Below are 21,667 nucleotides of genomic sequence, written 5' to 3'. Positions count from 1 at the left end.
AAAAAACGAGTGCCTTGATACGAACAGTACTTGTTTATGGTATATGTTGATACTTTATTTGCTTGTATCTGTTATTATAGCATCAAAAAAAAAAAAAAAAAAAAAAAAAAAAAAACCGTGCTGCGTACTGCCTTGATCCACAAATGCAGATTCTACATTTTACAAATACATTTAAATGAGAGGCTTCATTACAAATATATGCAATGTAAATTTAAACTGTATTTATTTTTGCATAAATTATATCTATGAAAACCTAAAACATTTATTAATGTAACTGTATTTGTACAAATTGCAGACCGTGAAACACAGATTAGGATGTACTCATTTGTGAACAGTGAAACATATTTGTGACTTGTGTTTAATTTGTGGATTAACATTTCCGCATTTGTAAAGTATTTTGAGACTTTGAGTCTCTAACGTCCAAATACTCAGTCTGACTTTTTCAAAATGACTGACAAGAAAATGAATTCCAAAACTGACTACTTTATATACATTTAATAGATGAATTTATGTAATTTGCCTACAGTGTCCTTCAAAAACAAATGCAAATAAAAATCATCAAAACAAATGCAATTATTTGTCATGCTTTATTCACTTTTTTTTTTTACAGTTGATCACAGTCTGACAGTTAAAAGTAAATATTCTGTATAACCTATTTTTATATGTAGACCCCTTAACATTTATCCCATAAAAGTTACACAAAAAAAATTGATTGTAAAAAAGGACATTGACAACATGACAAGAGATAAAAGAGACAATTACAAAGGTCCTACTGGGAACAATTTAAAACGGCTTTAGTCCCAGCCACTATAAAATAAGTTATCTATTCTACATAACATAAATAGATTGACACAAATCATGTAAATATTTAAAGGTAAAAATTGGAATGTACATTTAATAATACACTGGTGTATACTTCAGAATGCCTCAGCAAAAAGTATTGTATTTGATGTTATTCCCAAATAGTACCGACTCCTGTTTTGATTTTCCAGTGAAACCCAAAAATATTTGGTGAAAAAAAAAGAGAAAGACCTAAAAACGTAAAAGTAATAATGTTGTCCCAAAGCCTTACTGAACGCATTTAGTAAAATGCTACATTACTTTAACAATGAGATGATTTTGGAAATATTTACAGTGCTGTAATTAATGGTAAAACTCCCTTCACTTGATTCCAGGTGTCACTCACAGTAAATAGATTTGGCATAGGTAAGTCAGTACTTTCATGCTCCTCAGCATAAAAGGCATAAGACATTCAAATTCTCAGTTTGCACATGTTCACCTTCTCAAACCTATAAAGGTCTTTGGTTCCCATTTTTTTTAAGTATTGCACATTGGTATGAAAAAAGTAAACATTCAAGCTCTCTGTCCTTCTCTGGTTCAGTGGAGCTCAGAGAGCAGAGGAATTAAGGCACAGTTTAGGGTTTCCTTCAATAGCAGTAGAGATTTCAGGCACACGTGAAGTAAAAGGTGATCAAATTAATGCACTTCTTGGAGCAGCCTTACATTGGTTCATTTATGAAGAAGATTGTTCTTCTGGGTTTTGGTCAAAAATCAAAAATATGCACATGCTTACACATGCACATTTAGTCGCATGTAAACACACACACTCATAATTGCACTGTGATGGTAGGTTTTCTTCAGGTCAGAGTTTACTTGGTTGGCTACTAAGTTCGCATTCAGGACTGGTTACTCTACAGTCACAGATTTGGCCAGGTTCCTTGGGCAATCCACCTGCAATACAGAGCAAGACCGCATGATTAGATTTTAAAATAGGAAGATGCTGAAATGCTGGACGGTTGAAAAAATAAATCCATATATAATATTCAGTAATTTCTCAAAGCAATTAATGTATTATTAAATGTCTTAAAAAAGACCCTTTAAGGGAAAGCTTTGTTTCAAATGAACTCTATATCATATATTTATCTGAGTCACTATAAGGCTAATGGTTAAATGCTATTAAGGCAATATTTGCATGATTTTGGAGAATAAATCCATTTCTGTGCAAACTAAATCTTGTTGTATCAAGCATTTAACCATTTGCAAGCAAGTTTTGAAACCATACATCTGCTTATACATCACAGTATCACAACTTATCACTTATACAACTTACATCATATCCTCTGAGCACAGCCAGGTGGAAGGACATGAGCTGCAGAGGAATGACGCAGAGGATTCCCTGCAGGCAGTCCACTGTGTGGGGCAGCTCAATGGTCTTATATGCCATTTTACTGATTTCTGGGTCGTCCTGGCAGCACAAGATGATAGGTCGCCCCTAAAATATATAAAGCAGGGAGAGTCATTTTCAAAATAATGTATGCTCAGACAACAGATAACAGAATTAATATTAATTATGAGCCAATTTGGCAGATGTGCTGCGCCAAGCAAACCTAATGATATCAGGAGAGTATTCTTAAGTTTCAGTATGTTACAAAACGTCAGATTTTACTTTTCTAAACAATTATCACTTAAACAAAACACTGCAAATAACTTCAAATCAAAATATAGTAAAACAGATTTTAAAAAAAAAGTGGCAGGTGTTTCCATAAGCAAATCTTTCACACAGCAAAGGCTCACCCAAAGTATGTTAAACATTACTGCATTAGTGCGACAAATGTAGTGGTGCAATGTGCCTAATAACAGAGTACAGGGGATAATACTTTACACAGCTGTGTGTATCTGTATGTGTTACCTGTCTAGCTGTGACTTGCTGAAGGGCATTGTTGCACTTGGTGTAGCAGGAATCTCTCATTATCACCATGATAACAGGCATGTGGTGGTCAATCAGAGCCAGGGGTCCATGCTTCAGCTCTCCAGCCAAAATACCCTCTGAATGCATGTATGTGATCTCCTTAATTTTCTGCAATATACATATTAAAATTCATAATCATCTTTGGATTGAGCAGCTGTGTCCATTTGCCACCTTCTTGACTTCAACTAAATTAAAGAAAATTAAAAGAATCCACAAAGATTATGAATGCTAAAACGTTCAGTGACTGCTATGAATTATTTTGTATTTACTGTGGAATGAATGTGAGTTTAGTAGTTCTGAGAGTTAGGAACAGGACTAAAAGCAGTTAAGTTATTTAAGCAGTTAAAAAATGAAAAGAAATGTAATAAATAATATTTTCTAAAATACTACACAGCAGAACAGACCAGGTTTTTATGACAGAGTGGCTGAGATCTTGTGTTTTTGTAGCTCTACGTCTGATGAAGTGTAGTTAAGATGCAGTAAATAAAATCTACTCACCAGTGCCCCCTCAAGGCAGGTGGCGTAGTGGTAGCCTCGGCCCATGACTAATAGAGACCTCTGCTGGTAAAGCTCATCAGCTATGCTCTTGATCTTCTGGTCCAGTGCCAAAACCTCTTTGATCATCTCTGAATGAGGGATGGAGAGGGGGGTTGTTTATCAGTGCAGCTTGCTGAGGGACATGATTGTACAATGTCGGTCTTCACACACACACACACACACACACACACACACACACACACACACACACCTGGCAGTTTAAGGAGGCTGTTGATGATCTCCTGTCTCCTTTTCTGCAGTGACAGTCTGTCTTCACTCATCATCAGACCAAACATGACCATAGACACAAACTGACTAGTGTAAGCCTGGAAAAGAGAAGCATAGAAAAAATTGAAACAGAAAAAAATAAACTAAAATTCCCGAGGAGCCAGTAAGAGAGGGAGAGAGCCTTTGCATGCTGAATCACACCTTGGTGCTGGCGACTCCAATTTCAGGCCCAGCGTTGATATGGACTCCACAGTCTGTATCCCTGGAGATGGAGCTGCCCACTGTATTAGTGACACCCACCGTGAGAGCCCCACGCTCCTTACAGTAGCGCAGAGCCATCAGAGTGTCAGCTGTCTCACCTGGCCACAGACAAGCCTACATTAGTCTGTATCACGTTTTCATAAATTATCATTACCACTACTCCAGTATTGATGAGTATGAGTGACTGAACTGTGGTGTACCTGACTGACTGATGAAAAAGCACACGTCATCTCTGTAGACGGGTGTGGTGCGGTCTAGGAAGTCACTGGCCAATTCCACCATGACAGGCAGTTCAGTCAGTTCCTCCAAAATCTGTCGTGTCTGGACAAAGAGAGAGACATAAACTTCAAGCAAATATTTTTTATTTGGAAAAGCTACTTCTGAGTTAACCACTTATAGGACTGGTCCCTTCAGTTGTCCTCTGTAGTTAGTGGGAAATTAACCCAACTACAGCCCCAGCCATATCAACTACCACAAAATCTTCTTTAAAATTAAAAGGATAAGCCTGAGGCTCAGACTTCAGGCCTGTAGCTAGATGGGATTCAAATACCAAAATGTGCCATGTGACACTTGAAACAGGGTTGGGGAAATACTTCTGTAAATCACACCAAAAAACACAAGCCAGAAAACCATACAAACTTACAGACTTTCATGTTAATTTCTTTGTTAATTTCTTCTGAATGAAACTTACAGCAACTCCTGCATGAAAGCTGGTTCCACATCCAATGATAATGAGGCGTCTGCATCTTTTGATCTCTTTCAGATGATCCTTTAAACCACCAAGTACCACTGTGTACAAAGACACACATATGCAAACACATGAATAACTAAGGTCCCAGCTAAAATAAACCCCCTCCCTCTCTACAGATGTTTATCAAGTTTTAGAAAAGCAACTACTCATTGCCTTGTGGTTCACATATCAGTTCCTGGTGGAAATATATTATTACTACAATACATGAAGATGCACAAGCCATAAGAAAGTGGTGTCCCAGTTTAAACTGCTGCCTGCAGGTGGAAGTGCTCCAAATCAGTGGAGAACATTTTGGCCTTGGGGGCGGCAGTGTGTGTGTGCAGTTTGCTGTTTCACGGATAGTGGAGATGGAGGTCAGGCTCTACCTCTGTTGGTCTCGAAGCAGATGCGGCCCCTCATGGTGTTGAAGACAGATTCTGGCTGCTCGAAGATCTCCTTCTGCATGAAGGCTTTGAAGTTACCTGAGGGAAAGAGCCATGAGAGCCAGCATCAGCATACAAAGACAGGGGCATAGGAAGAGAGAGAGTAAATGAATAACTTGATCCAAGTCACCCATTTTATGCTCTGTAGAATTTATTTGTATGACTTTTCAAAGAGTTTTTATGTATTTTAATATTTTATTTTAATAAACATATAGTTTAACAATATAAAATATTTTAAAAACCCAACACGTTTCATATTTGTATTTAGTTTTTGCCATCAGCCCACCACACACATTGCACATTGGCCACTAATAAGATAATACAGAAAGACTAGGTACTTTAAATATAGACATTTATGTGGACATACATTTATATCCTAAAAAATTCTGACTGGTAAGTCAAGCTCTTATAAACAGTAAAACTGGCAAAGTTGTTATCGTCAGATTGATGCAGTGGCAGTCCTTTTGGCCAACGTGGTGTATTCTGCTAATGACAAGCAGATGTAACTTTGGGTATATACTGTATGTGGGTATTTTGGAAGCAGGTCTGTCACCTTTCATGATCTGCTGGAGCTCCATCTGCAGTGTCTGGATCACTCTGACAGGGTCCTCTCCAGCGCTCCGGCTCATCCGGTGCACAGACAACTTCCCTTCCGCCACTGCTGCTATGTCATCATCCTCCAGGTACATCACCTTGTTGGTGTGCTCGATGATGGCACTGAGAGAGAGTGATGGGTGGAGAGAGAGAGAGAGAGAGAGAGAGAGAGAGAGAGAGAGAGAGAGAGAGAGAGAGAGTGAGAGAGTAGGAGAGAGAAAGCGAGAGAGGGCACTATGTAATAGATGTGTATAAAATGTCAGTAATAGGAGTAACAGGAGTGAATATGCAAAAATAAGGCTCACATAACACACTGTAATAAGGTATCAAAGAATACACTGAGCTAACTCAATGAGAAAATAACATGCAATTAATTTATAATAAACGCAGTGATAATACTGTATAAACTGTAATAAAAGGAATAAGAGCAGCCAGAATGTCCCTCCTCTGAAAACATCACTTCCTTTTTTAACTCAGAATTAGGGACAAAGACAATTAATTTGGGACTAAAATATTAACTCAAGCCTAGCATATTATAATACAATAATTTATTTTGTAATGCTAAATGCTCCAAATAAACTACACACATTAACACAATATTCACACACACTGCATGACCAAATCTTCAATCAATTATTTTCATATTTAACAGTTGTTAACAATGAGGAATTTGTTCAAGCTGAAACAGCTATGGAAATGCTGTGGGTATGACATTTTATAAACTCTACCTGATTTTCATATTAATCTTAAAATGAATATTGTGTTCTTTAGAAAAATATTGTCACAATATTTGCAAAAAAATAATTTATGAAAACCCATACATTCATTAATTAATCTTTTGTAACGGCTCCATCCAGATCATCACATCAGACACTCGCTTTCATTTTTACAAATCTTTTTAAATGGGGACATATACACATTTATCCACAAGTTAACACAGCCCTGAAGTCTTAAAAAAAGGGTTGTGACCATTTTTTTAATTGAAAACACCACAAGGACCAAACACCACAGCACCATTCTTCCCCTGTCTAAACAGCCCTGTTCAGAACAGTGGGTTTCACCACCTGTTCCTTTAAACGAGACAGGGTCTTTGTTTACTCCAAAAGCGACGTTCCCAGGAGTGAGGCACAAGGAACAGAAATTTTGTCTTTTTAATCTTTTTCACTTTGTTTTCATTCTTCTTCCTTCTTGTTTTTGCCACATTTAGTCAATACACTTATTTATCTGCGCTCTTTGGGTTTGTTTTACTCTGTTTAACCTTGTCTCTGCACTTTTTAAAATAAAAGTGCCAGTACTGTGATTGGAGAGACTCAGATGGTAAGGAAGGACAACTCTAAATTGCCTCCGCTCTGTGTAAAATAAGGCACAAATTAGAAGGTTTCATTTTATCAAATGTTCACTGTATTATGCACATAACAAAAAACCGACTGGGTTGTTTTACTTCATGGTTTGTGAGTCGAGAATCTCTCCAAATGCCCACATTTGTGTTATTTTTTTCATAAAACTGTCCACTTTATATCAAATTCACATTCTAAAAAGTACTGCTGCAACATGAATACGTCAGCATAGGTCAAGTCTGAGTACAAACTATTTATGAGTTAAAAATGTCAAACAATGCAATTAGATGTTGTGGCCACAAGGAAGCAGTACTGAGTTGCTAATTCATATAATTCATAAAAAGGCACTGAGTAGTTAATGATCCGCTCATCTGACCTGGACTTGGGTCCCCTAAGCAACATCTAAACATAATTATTTTAAAAATGATTCTTTCCATTTACAGGAACAGACACATAAATCCATACACTGATTATAATCTGTGAATGTCTGTGTCAGTTTATCTGTGTGTGTGTGTGTTTTTGCATGTTTTACCTGGCATCTGACGCAAAGTAGAACTCCACAGCCATCCTGTCATGTACAGAGTGCAAGGCATTGCTGCTGTCCACTTTGTTAATATAGTTTTTATTCTTAATGTCTCTCCTTGAGTCCCCTGTGGAAAGGAAACCCATATATCATATTTATTAAAGTAATGACCACAAGTTTAGTTAAAGTAAGCGTGGGATCTAAAGTCTGTACATCTTTGGAATTGGGTTTGCTTTTCTCTTTTGCTGGATAAATTTACCTCTTCTGCAAGAGAGAAAATAATATCCTTGCCAAACTAGATGCTTCCTCTTGTATTATTCTAAATACTATAATTTATTTCAACCTTAAACAAAAAGTTGGATTCAAACATATTTGTGACACAAACCAACAAGAATGCACTTGCCTCTGCCCATTGGGTTCTATTGGGAATTTGTTTCAAGTGAGTTTTTTTTTGCTATGTAATATTAGTATAGACAAATTATTGCCAGTGCTAATAGGATATATGCTACAATTACAACTTATAGAGATTATGTTTATAAAGGCAGGAGTGTTCCTTTTAACACACATATGAAACATTTCCAAGGAAACATTTAGATCTATCAGATAGTACATTATGTTTAATAGCTGGTAATAGCATAGTGCCACGATTATGCAATGTGGCTAAGACATAGGCAAGTGAGTAAATAACTCACTATTTACTGCTTGACTCATATCCAACTCATACACTCCCATGGTAGACACTTTGCTGAGTAAAACGATGGATATCTAATGCTGTATATCAAGATTAAATGTTTGATGATTCTGCTGAGGGCTTCTGAATGAGTAATATGGTGTGATCCAATTAACGAGTTCATTTTACAGTTCACATTTATTTATCTCCCACAAAATAAAATGGATCATTTTGTTCCATTTATCATTTAGAGAGCTTAGGTGATTGCTAGATAAATACAATTTAATAATCTTTTGGAAATGTTTCAAATGTTTGCTTTATACTGATGCCATTTTTCTTAGAGTTTGATGCAAAATGTGCCATCTCCGTTTCATATATATATTATTGTATATAAATACAAATATACTATAAAATATTCAGTGATGTGGAATGATCCAGATTTCTGCATGAATTACTTATTTATCAAAAGTTTTCTTTTTTATGTGAAGTCTTTGCTTCTAATGTATTTCAATAAATACAACACCTGTAAGTATCTAAAGCTCATAATTCTGAATTTACATAATTCTAATGTGTTCATAATCCTTTCTCAGCTTCACACCTAAATTTGGCCTTATACCTTACCCTAAGTGACGTGCTATGCAGGCTTGCTTCTGTCATTTGTCATGGAGTAGTAATTATATTTCACAAGACACAGACTGTTCAATGTGTAGGAATGCATTAACGTGACAGTTACAACACTGGTTTGGTGAGCCAGTCAGGTTGCAGCCTTAAGTGTGGATTGTGTTTTCTTCTTGGCCAGGTACTCACCGCTTTTGTACTGAATGGGAATCTGCTCAGTGGAAAGTTTGTACTGGCTTCTTACACCAATTAACAAGGGGCTCCCTCTCCTAGGGCAAACAGAGATCATAGGAATAAATCATTTTGAAATCTCGTTTTGTTTGAAATGCACTCAAAACCAGTTACTCAGACCCAGATTAAACCTAAGATTAGACTAAAAAATTCCAATGCTGAATCACCCTTAGAAGTGGGATTAAGTTCAAGATTAGGCTTAATTCATGGTTGGGAAATCATCCTAGTTAATTTTAAATTAAAGGGATAAACCATAAAACTACAAGCTTATTAATCAATTACCCGTAAAACAGATTATTCAGTAACTACTATGAATTATTCAGTAATGAATTACATATGTAATGAATTTCTGTAATCATGTGTGGCTCTGTAAACTGTATGTTTTTCCTGTTATGTTAAAACAAACAAACAAGCAACAACAACAAATGCAATAAAGCCTGCAGGGATGAGCTGTCATTAAACTACATTTACAAATGACTAATATGTCTCCTGACTCAGAGCTGATATTCAACACACTCTTACAAGGTTACTATGGAAGAGACTCCTGAGACTTTTGTGCAGTATCATAAGACAACAATTCTGTGTTTGGTCTATTCCAAACCAAGGACACGGGAACTTTTATTTTGAAGACTGTAGTAAACATGAAAATGCATGACTATTTCTGCAGCAGCAAACTTGTTAGGCAGCTGGAATATCGGAAAAAAATACTACAATATTCGAAATTTCACACCTTTGACATAAGCTCATTAAAAAGTAAACCCGTGTGACACAACATCCTGTTCAGTTTCACTGAACCTCTCTCTGTCCTAACATCCTTGTTCAGATCCGTTTGTCCAGTACAAGGAAATAACACAAAAAATCTCACCTGTGGTCTCACAGGTACACACTTTTACAGTCTGCTCTGTTTAAACAGGAGTAGCATTTACATAATGTCCACTAACCCATGAAAGGCAGTTTGGATGATAAACACTACATGGACTACTTTATCTGCAGTAAAGAGAAAGACACTGAAAAGGAACCAGAATGATTTGGTCCAGTAAGACGCATATTCAAATCAAAGTCAAATAAAGCAGGGCAAGGACTGTGGATTTAAATGTGAAAACAGAGTGGCAGAGTTTAGCATTCAGTGTTTACAAAGAAAGATGGATCATAACTGAGCACTTTAATTGAGCATTGTCAGACGGTTCTAAAATAATGTTTTTCAATGCCAGAGAGTATTTCATTCAGGTGAACTTTGTCCCATAGACCATTTGCTGCATTTGTGAGAAATGGATTTGCATTCCTTCTTCATCTGGATAAAGATGTAAAAGTCAAATTTCTGACATCGTGATAAGCCTAGGAGAGACACCCTTCCACAAAGGAGGATATAGCAAGACTGGCCATGGACAAATAAAGCTTTGTTTTAAATAATTATTCCTTGAAAACCTATGCTGTCCTGTGAAACATTTCAGTTAAAACAGGCTTCTTCGAAAACCCATTCCAGGCACAAAAGTAAAACAGATTGCAACAACAAACCTAAGACAACATCTTGGACACTCTGTCTTGAGAAAGAATAAAACAGATCATCCGTGCAACAAGCGCAGACTTACACAATTCTCTCGTCTGGAGAGAAAACTGACCACAAGCAACAACGCGCTCATTCAGAGAGAGGCAGGCAGATGGGAGTGATTAACACTCACGTGGTCTCACTTGGCTCAGGTTCATATGTATAACTCGATCTACACTGTCTCTAAAGAGCACAGTTGTATTGCACTAGGATGCAAGTGAGTAGATGCGGTTTAAGTCTTAAACGTCAAAAGGCACACACAGCTACTTACACATGAACTCTATTTCATTCTTAGTTTTGTAAATTGACTCTTTTACCTGTTTACTGAATGTGTTGCAATTTGTGAAACCACAGTCATTAATCTTGTAAAACAATCTTATACCGCATCATTTCATTTGAAACTAGACCCAGTAATGATTATGATAACTAATGTTTATATGGCACTTAGAAATTTATACCCAACAGAAAGTATTATAAAAATGATTGAAAGTAGACAATTTGCAATTTGTAAAAAAATACTAATTATAATAATTAATTTAAAATTATGTGGGCGGCATGGTGGCGCAGCAGGTAGTGTCGCAGTCACACAGCTCCAGGGGCCTGGAGGTTGTCGGTTCGATTCCCGCTCCGGGTGACTGTCTGTGAGGAGTTGGTGTGTTCTCCCCATGTCCGCGTGGGTTTCCTCCGGGTGCTCCGGTTTCCTCCCACAGTCCAAAAACACACGTTGCAGGTGGATTGGCGACTTGAAAGTGTCCGTAGGTGTGAGTGTGTGAGTGAATGTGTGTGTGTCTGTGTTGCCCTGTGAAGGACTGGCGTCCCCTCCAGGGTGTATTCCCGCCTTGCGCCCGATGATTCCAGGTAGGCTCTGGACCCCCGCGACCCTAAATTGGATAAGCGGTTACAGATAATGGATGGATTTAAAATTATGACATGCTTTTGTTACTGTCAGCAACGAGTACAACATGTAAGAGTGCCTGGAAACAACTTCACAGACAGCAGTAAAATATCTTTACTTAGCTATAGTAAAATAAAATTATTTAATTAGCTAGCATAATATTTGTATTAGTAAACAGTGTTCCCATAGACACGATATGAGAGCCTGAGTCTGGTTAAACATACTGAGATGTGCTGAGGCTTGAATATGGCTCCACATTAGCATACAGTACATTTTTTAGCAGCACCCAAAACCACAGTGTTTGAGTGACCTACTTTTAGTACATGGGAAAATTAAATATATGAAAAGATGAGAAGCACAGTGACGAGAGGACCTGAATACACACACAGGGAAAACAGAGAGAGAACGACTGAGTGAGTGAGTGAGTGAGTGAGTGAGTAAGTGAATGAGTGAGTGAGAAAGAGAGAGAGAAGAGAACAGGGAAGTTACAGACAGGAGAAATGTTCTAAGAGACTGTATTGCTGCTGACCTGGTGGCAATGGCCTCTCCTGGGAAGTGAATGCTTTTAAATACAAGAGCAAAAGCTCCCTCCTGTAGGAGAGAAGAAAAGATAATAGCATATTTACTCTCAATTAAAATGAAAAGCCACATGAAATTATTACAGAATGATAGGAAAATGGCCCTGCTCCTTCACAAAAAAAACAACAACATACAACAACAAGTAGAAAGTATGAATCGATCTAGCCATGAGCTCTGAGGTGTGAAGAAGCATATGTTAATAATTGTCTCAGACCAAGATCCAAGATTCAATATTTACCTTCATACATTTCCTGGGTCTAAGCTTAAAAATTCTACAAATAAATCTTAGCTGACATATATTTTTTTATTATTTTGGAATCAACATCAAAATTGAAATTGTTCATTAAAAAGGAGGACTTCAAAATTCTCTTAGCATTCACAAATCAAATAATGGCATGTCTGTTTAACTGTACACTCTGTCATCACCCTCTCTCTTGGCTGCATTTGGTACTCTACAGTGGTGTTAGGAGGGCAGGGGCCCAGAGAGGCGCTAACAGGAACAGAACTACACAGTGAGCTGAGAGCAGAGAGATAGAGTAGCCCTCTGTGTGTGCTGCAGCCACAGACACAAAACTCCTGCCCACAATCTGAGAGGAAATACCCCACCCCCACCCCCCACACACATAGACATACTTATAATTGATGGTGGTACTTTAAATACAGCGCTGTATTTGTTTATTCATTTTTAATAAGATTTATAAGATTTGTTTGTTAAAATGGAAAGACGTCAGATTACAGAGATACATGGAAAAACATCTGCTAAAGTAGAGCTTCCTATCCTGTGAGTAAAGGTTTGTAAAGACAGAAATATTCATTCAAAAGGCAAAGTTTGGATTGGATTTGGTGAGTGTTTATCAAACCATGTCACATTAATTATTAATTTCACACACAGACTCAAAAAATGTGGTCTAGATCGATGGCCCAGCCACATGAGTGACAGCGTGGCTCGTGGTGCAGGTTTGTGCTGCGCTGAAAGTTAGCGAATGTTGGGAGAGACATATTGCTGTACATCAAACATTTAACATTTTTATATCCCAAAACAGCATCTTTACAGGAGAAGGGAAAATCCTTCTTAAATTTCAATGGAAGTCAAAAGGATGTAAAAGGATTTTATTTCATGTAATTCTGCAGGATTTCTATTGGTCCATTCATCGTGAAAATAAAGGGCAGCTGCTGTGTTTAAACAATGCAGTAAATTAAAAATCCACAAATACGGAGATATACTTTTAATTGGACAGCTACAATATGCAGTAAAATGAGATAAGATTACATAAGATAATACTTTACCGGTCCTAAAGGAAATGGCAGAAGCCTGAATTGAGCTTTGACCTTAAATGGATGAATTTATGCCTTAAATGGTCAGGTTTGTGTTAGCTGCACTGATCTAAAATTTTAAAATCTGCAAACTACAAAAGAACTTGTCACCTGTATTATACAACAGCAAATCCACCCGTGCTAAATCAACACCATTAGTGTAAAAATGTAAACTTAACACTAATAGTGTTGATTTAACACTGGTGAATTTGCTGTGCCCTTATTCCATAATGTATCTACAACTGAGCTTGCAATTACCAGATAATAACTCTGTGAGCACAACCCATTTTTACAAAATATGCACATTTTGTCTCATAACATATTTCCCAAACGTGCTGCTGTAAGTGGTTAACAACTCAACTTACTGCAAACTCATTAATAAAAAACAATCTGTCCCCAATCTTTTTCACAATTAGTATATGCAACCACACTTAAACAAACCAAATGACCAGAGCACTTGAATGTAGTAGGTTTTAGTCTGGTTTCAATCAATTGAACTATCTCTCTGATCTTTTCTCCCCTTCTATACTGCCTGTAAACAAAAGCCTCTTCTTTCAGTGTCGCTCGCTAAGAGGAGGGTAAAACCCCCATAAAACCTACATGCTGCAAGGCGTAAGGCACAGCCATTCAGAACAATATCACTCTTTCATCTGAACACAGTCACTATGCTAAGTCAGATCTGCTAAGTGTAATTAAGATAATGAACTGAATTTATAGGAGAAAGCAGGGGAGGTGAAGAGGGGAAAGTTAAACATAAATGAGCTGATAAGGAAAGCTGAGCTTTATAAACTAATGATAAACTACTGGTTCCTGTAAGGAGAAGGGCAGGGAGAGGAGAAGAGGGCACTGGTTAATCTGTGCTCTCACTGGAGAAGTTATGGGTGTGTGGACTTTTGAATTTTGAGAGAGTGTCTTAGGCCTTGGTGATGTTCAAAGGTACTATGGACAACTGATAAGAACAAGACAAGCCTATTCCCAAAAAGATTATAAAAATATGAATGCGCTGAGCCAATAATGGGAAGGGTTTAAGCTGTGCTCTTGAAAAGTAATGTAACAGATGGATGTAAGACACACTGTTAACACAAATTAATAGAGGATTTGTATGTATGTTGATATGCTGTCACTTAATTAGTGACACAATGTGTGACAAATATATAAATAATATATTCTAGAAATTATTATATATATATTCTATTAATTTAAATGTTAGCCACATAGAGTAAGTAGAAATAATTTGCCTAAAATACGTAACATGAACGATTACTAAAGTGACTATCCTGATCTACCTTGTCCAGACTGTCTTACCAGGACTTATTATGACATTATTACAGCAGGCCATAAAACCACTAATAAGATACTGTTAACAGAGGGTTGTTAAGGAGCTTCCTTTGCCTTTTAAAGAATTCGAGCAACACCTGGACTTTAGACCTGACAATAAGGATAAGGAGGTCCCATAAGAGTCTGCGTAAGGCCACCTCACACACGTATACACACACACACACATGCTCAGACGCATAGTCCTGATGCTCACCAGCTGCTGGATGACGCGCTCCACCAGGGTGGAGAAGGACACGTAATCGCTCTCGCGGTTGTCATAAAGATACTTGATCAGTTTGGGGATGACCTCTGTGTCAGTCTCGGACTCAAACTCGTAGCCTTTGGAAACCTGTCAAAAGGGTGGGACCCAAAATGGCCATGGTTACACAAGCAAACAACAGCAAAACATAAAACATGCAGCTTTCCAAGATGGGGAAAGGGGAAAAGGCACCTCGTAGTTCTTAAAAGAATTAGGCTATGAGGATTACACAGATCACTTTAAAGCACTTATGCTCAGAAATGATGCTTACTAAACCTCGTCACAGGAGTGACTAAGGCTTGCTCATTCACACTTCCATGGTATTAGGCTGGCACATATTACACTGTAACCTAACAGTTCTACATGCTTGGATGAGTTTGATTTAAGAATGTGCACTTTATGAGTGGGCAGAAAGAGGAGCTCAAATTATTACTCATCTGTCTCTGAGGGAGTTCAATATCAGCAATTCAACTTTGGCTTACTTTCATCCATGGAAAAAAAAATGTAAAAGGCCATTACCACATCACTCCATTTTCTTCCAAACGCACACAAAATTCACAGCCTCATTCAAAGGAGAAAGTGTAGCCATTTTATGCCCTTTACTTCCTTTATTGAGCACACTCTGAAGAATGAATACCGGGGATGTCATAAAACTGAACAAGCAGCATCAACCACATCTTGAGAGATTAATTGTTAGGCTATTGCTGTAATGTAAAACCTGCTCCACTTTTACCTACAACTATGTTCTTCTTAAAGGTCACACACTCGTATTGAACGAGTGTTATGTAATTTAGGTGTCACTGACATAGAGAGACAAATTAATTTATGGCAAGTGCTATATTCAGAGCACCTTAGACTTTTAATGTTGCTGTGGCACGCTAATAAAGTATTACAAATCTCACCCAATTCATTCTGTTTAAGAAAATGTATAAAAAATATATTTCTATTTAAAAATGACATACTGTGAATTGATATCCATTACACCATGATTCTACATGATAGCTACATTTGTTCAAAATTCATACTTTACTAACAACCAACATTGTGTAAATTCCTTTCTACCTGGCAACAGTACAACAGAAAATATCTGACTGAGTGTGTGTAGATGAGTGATAGTCCTATAATGAATCATGTTGCTATTCTATGTGTGTATAAATGCTATGAAACTGTACCTACCAGGTATTTCTTCAGTTCCTTATAGTTGGTGATAATGCCATTGTGAATTACCACAAATTCTACAAAAACAAACACAGAGACATAAAAGTAAATACTCAGTAGGAAGTATCCACTCAGTCATAAACCTAGAAAAATCAAGTTGAACAGGTTGAGCCAGGGTTCTCAAATGGAGCAAATATACTCGTTTTTTACTCAAACACCACACATACCCACACTGGACCCTACACAAATAGGGCTGTCTGAAAGAGAATCAGATTCCATGTCATTTTCTATTGGCTTGCTCAAAAGAATAGGTTTGGTTCTGGCTTACACTCAAATTGCCTCTTTCAGCTCAGTACCCACTGAAAGCCCAAATGTCTACAGATAAGGTCAGGTGCTCACTATTACCAGAAAGAAGAATTCTTGGGGATTAAGTCCAGAAAATGATCAGGCATACACTTCACGCTTTGTTAGACTGTGGGAAAACATTTTGTCATTAACCTAAATAACATACAGGGCAGTGATTCTGGGTAGGGTCCAAACACACCACCACCCTGATCTGAATAAAGCAGTGAATGAATGAATGAATGATTGAATGAATAGTACTGTGCAAAAAGCAGTAGTATAATATCAAATCTATCCATACTTATTTACTCAATATGTTCCAGTTATTTACACAATACCAAAATGTGAAGTCATTTGTGTGCATTTAAATTTGTAATTGGGACAACTTAGATCTTGAGAAACAGGAAAAGCAGCTAACTTAAGAATATTGAAGGGGTGGAAAAAGACCAGAGTGACAGCTGTGTGTTCCTGATGTCTACACAACGTATGAGTGCATAGTCTTCTTCCTATTTGAGTAGCAGACCACATCATGGACATAATCTTGATGATTTGTCTTCCTGGCGATTACAGCAGAGAAACCATTTCATTAATCAGTAGCTTTAAATGAAACCTCTGTCTATGGCTTGTTTATGGAGACAGAAAAGCAAGAGGAACTTCCTGTTTCTTTTCAGGGATTAGCGGTGTGGCCCTCTGTAATCTGCAGCAATTTAAGCTCAGTCCTTTTATCTGCTGTCATCTGCTGAAGATTTAGATGTACACTAAAAAATACTGCTTTGCTTCAAGTGTTTCCATCAGAATGTGCAAGAATAAAAACATTTATTGTTGCCTCTTTACTGTATTTAACATTCTTATTTCTATTTTGCCAAAAAGTTGCATTGTTGTGACTGTTCCGGCTCTGTTCCTGCTGATAAGATTTTGGAACATTTCAGTAAAGACACCATGACATTCAGACATGAGAACATTAGTGATATCAGGTGATATTGGATGATCTGTTCTAGATTACAAAAGCCACTCCAAAACCAAGGATTGTTCTTGAATACCACAGAGAACACAATTCCATTGTTACAGATGCCCAGTGCTGGTGGACAGGGAGGGGTTATATTCTTTTAGCCAACACTTGACACTGTGCATGGTGACCTCAAGATCATGTTTGGCTGCTCCAAAGCATCCAATTTTGTTTCACACTTTTCTATGAGGTAATTATGCATACTTTGTGTGCATTACTGAACACCTACGCCCACAATGGGTTCACCTTAAAGTAACTTACATTCTCGACAAAGAGCTCTTTAGTAATGAAAATGGTGCACGATTGCATTGTGAAGAGGTTCTTCAGATTGATGGAGAACATGCTACAAATGGTTCTATATAGCTCCTTTCAGGAAAGGCACCAAAAATGATTCTTCTATAGTTAAAATGCCAAGCTTGTTACAGCAGAAGAACCACTTTCGGTGCCATGTAATCATGCAAAAGTTTCTTCGAGTGTGTGTGTGTACAGCTGTAAACTAATTGTTCTTGCTGCAACACTGTCAATATTTTTTCTTATTTATTCTGAAAAACAAAGATTCTCACCAGCAGTTCCCTTAAAGCAAAACTTTATTTGTTTCTGTATTTAAAAGACACCTGAAAGCCATATTATGTAATCTCCAAAGTTGTGTGAGGGTGTCTGCACTTACCGTTGTTCTTATCAGAGCGCTGAGGGTGGCTGTTGACTGCACTGGGCTCTCCATGCGTGGCCCAGCGAGTGTGTGCAATCCCAAAGTGTGTGTCCAGTTCCAAGTCCAAATCAAGTGAGTCATTCTCTGGTGATAGCAAAGACAACTCCAGTAAATTAACCACCCCATACCAATAAAGGACTCTGTGAGAAAGTCATTAGTCTGAGAACAGATGAGGACTAGATGATGATGAAAGAGAAGAGAAAAAAGTGGTGGAAATTATTTATGACATAATGATTTGACCCACTGTAGAGCTCCTCGTCCAATGCCTTTACTTTGCCCTTCTTCTTAAAGAGACTGATGCTGCCTTTGTCATCTTTTCCAGCGCAGTCCACTGCAACACCTGGACAGAATGCAGTAAAACAAGAAAAACATGAAGGCTAGTGCTATTCTCAAAGAAATCTGTTAAGGAAAAAGTCATAAATTTGAGTACAAGGGCACATGCTTCACTCAAATTACCAATTTTTAGTTTTTCACCTAAATTGGACCTGATTTGTTTGGTATTGTGCAAAGCGCAGGGATGACTTTGCCTATTAAAGGAAGCATTTTGGAGATTTTTTTTGGTGACTATATTGCTTTTACTTACAGTTGTCCCTTTACTTACATTTGGCAAGTAAACTGCGGTAAACATATTTTATGCAAGTAGACATTATGTACACATTAGACTCAAGTAACTTCAGTGCATCACTTCTGGAGTGAGCTGCCAGAACACCAGCCACAAAACACCGGCCTCTTGACACTGCCAAAATACATGAAACGAGGCCTCTGTTCTGCCCTGAGCCGGATCTATTTCCAGCTGACTTTACACACTGACATTACATTCGCAGGAGCTGGGAGGAGTTACCTCACCTGCAGAGTCATAACCTCTGTACTCTAGCCTCTGTAGTCCCTTCACCAGTGTTGTAAAAATCTCCTTCCTCGTCCGTGGCACTCTGTAATTCAGGTAGGCGAAGATTCCTGGAGTGGGAGGTCATTAAAAAGGAGGTCAGTAAAGACATGAAGATACAGGTGATTGACCCCATTAAAACTTTAAAGAAATGTTGCGACATTATAATGTGAGCAAGGGAACACAGAATGTAATTTATACATATTTATATATTTAACTGAAAATATCTGCTGATTGAATTGTGCATTGAGGCAACTTTATAAACCCTAAACTCTAAGGAAACTTAGAGTGAGTCCACACACCCCTAAAGAATTTCTACTGATTTCATTGTGCTCACTGTACAATTCATTGCCATTACAGGACAATAGGCTTTAAGATTAGTAAGTGATTAATAAATATAATCTAAAGAGTTAGACAATACAAACATACATTTCTTAAAATAAATTTGAAAAAAATTAGTCAGAGTAAGATAGACAGTTTTATAAACTGTAAAAAAATAACATAATTCATTCATATAGGAAGTATAATCAGTGAACTAGTGACAGGTTCATGGGCAGCAAAGTCTCACTGATGTGTGAGGGAGGGAAGGAGTGAGTAAGGACAATACACTGTGTTTTCATCGACTTTCTATCAGAGCCAGCATTAACTTTTTCAGTTGTTTGTACTTTGGTATATCTTCTATGGGACTGAACCACACAAACTAACCTCCGGTCTCCTAGCACATCAGTGAGAAGCTGGGGTCGCTGTTTCATGGGATCACTGGTTCCTTGGATTACTTTTGATAGGCAATTACCACTGGAAACCCAGATAAACCCTCAAGACATTATTTTGGAAATGCTCTGAGCAAGCTTGTATGATGAAAATGAACAATATAGCCACTGTAAGAACTGATAGTTCACTTACTGCTTAATATATCTAGCACCTTTGACAGGTGCCTCTGTAATGAGAAAATCAATGCTATTCATGTTGACTGCCAGTGGTTTCACTGATTCTTAACAGAATTTAATTAAATTTAGGACGGCACAGTGGCGCTTAGGTAGTGTCACAGTCACACAGCTCCAGGGACCTGGAGGTTGTGAGTTCAAGGCACGCCCCGGGTGACAGTCTGTGATGAGTTGGTGTGTTCTCCCTGTGTCCACATGGTGCTCACATGCCCTCCGGGTGCTCCGGTTTCCTCCCACAGTCCAGAAACACACATTGGTAGGGGGATTGGTGACTCAAAAGTGTCAATAGGTGTGAGTGAATGTGTGAGTGTATGTGTCGCCCTGTGAAGGCCAGGCACCCATCCAGGGTGTGTTCCTGACTTGCGCCCAGTGATTCCTGAATTCGATAAGCGATTACAGACAAAGAATGAATGAATGAACTAAATTAAAGCTCAAGTAAACTTAAACTACATTTAAACCGCTTCACATTAGGGTCTTATTAAAAGCATTTGCGGAAAATCAATAGTAATTGCTAGAAAACCTGTAAATGATTAATATCAAATTACTAAAAAAAAAAAAAAATTGAAGGCCACAACTAACTGTATGAAAAATAACCAATTTCATGATTTTTTCCCCTCTACATTATACACATTGCTAACTTTGGGATTATTTCTTTGCTATGACTAATACCACCCTTATTGCAGGAACAACAGTGTCAAACAAATACATGTTTTTTACGCTATTTTACTCATTGAATACAAATAGGTTGCCACATATAGCATGTTAAAATAAACCCCCTTCAATGAGGGGAGTTAATGAAATTAATATGTGAGAAAATTGTCAATATTGTCAATATGATATTTTATTATAGTCCCTGTGAGGTATTTTGTTACAGTAATTTTAAATATGTTTTTGAATTGACCTCTGTTTGTATGATGTTGAATGAATGTTGAAATAATGAGCTTTAGTGGTAGTTTTATAGGTGGCCCAACAGTGCAAAATATATATAAACTGTGATGATGTGTATCATGTACGGTGAAAAATGTGTCTGAGTATGATTAGTCAAATATTTGGAAAGCAAAGATGAAGGTGACAGAGTAGGAGCCACGTCGCCGGTTAGAGTGAGACGCTGTTAACTTTCATTACTGAAACCGGATCTGTCAGCGGCGTCAGCGTCGATACGAGACTGCACTGTGAAAGCCAGGGGACCCGAGCGCTGAGGAGTAACGCCTTTTTTTCTTAACACTACATCTTTCATACCGTAGCGATTTAACGGCTGTACTGTGGGCTTCAGGAGGCAGATACCTGGCTAACGACAGCGAGCTATCATTGAGCTCTCAGCGGCGCGCGCATGAATTCGGACAAAAGAGCGGGAAAAAAAGCGAGCTGTAGGACTTACCGCACATCGCTGTGATGTCTTCTTTCAAGTAAATGAAGTCTTGAGAGTCCTTAAGTGGAGGATAAACCGCGACGGTGTGATTCAGTGACTTGAGGAAAGAACTGCTGTACACACTCTCAAACACACTGCTGCTTTGTGTTCAACTTATAACAGCGACCGCTCCTCCTCTGGTTTCCCAGGAAACGCTGACCCTGCCCACTGATCCTCATTAACATACTGTACACAAAATTAAGGAACGCGTCAGCTGTGTAATTACATTGCTACTGCCTTTCTGCCTTAAATACGTAATTTTAAACGATTGTGACTGTTGGATATCTAATAAACCAAGCGTTTAATTACCAGCTAGTAACCTGCAAACGTGTGTGGACAACGGACACCCTTTAAAACCTGTTCATTCAGCAACTCATGAGCCTCAG

The 21,667-nt window shown here is 37.9% G+C and overlaps 1 protein-coding gene across 1 annotated transcript; it reads right to left on the bottom strand.

Annotated features, from left to right (window-relative positions):
* Positions 1-561: 561 nt before the first annotated feature.
* gfpt2 (glutamine-fructose-6-phosphate transaminase 2) lies at positions 562-21,403 on the bottom strand. The gene is made up of 19 exons (XM_066645836.1): positions 21,252-21,403; positions 18,893-19,000; positions 18,291-18,386; positions 18,005-18,130; positions 16,008-16,066; positions 14,787-14,921; positions 11,892-11,953; positions 8,880-8,959; positions 7,412-7,529; positions 5,502-5,665; positions 4,892-4,987; positions 4,467-4,564; positions 3,976-4,096; positions 3,716-3,873; positions 3,498-3,612; positions 3,248-3,375; positions 2,690-2,857; positions 2,111-2,272; positions 562-1,731 (listed from the first exon to the last, which is right to left on the bottom strand). The coding sequence occupies exons 1-19, from the start codon at positions 21,256-21,258 to the stop codon at positions 1,687-1,689; spliced, it is 2,046 nt and encodes a 681-aa protein (XP_066501933.1). The 5' UTR covers positions 21,259-21,403; the 3' UTR covers positions 562-1,686.
* Positions 21,404-21,667: the final 264 nt, after the last annotated feature.

The sequence above is a fragment of the Hoplias malabaricus genome, chromosome 15, assembly GCF_029633855.1.
Source record: "Hoplias malabaricus isolate fHopMal1 chromosome 15, fHopMal1.hap1, whole genome shotgun sequence".
NCBI lineage: Eukaryota > Metazoa > Chordata > Actinopteri > Characiformes > Erythrinidae > Hoplias > Hoplias malabaricus.
Note: the sequence above shows the minus strand (reverse complement) of the source record. Positions and strands in the feature narration are given on the sequence as shown.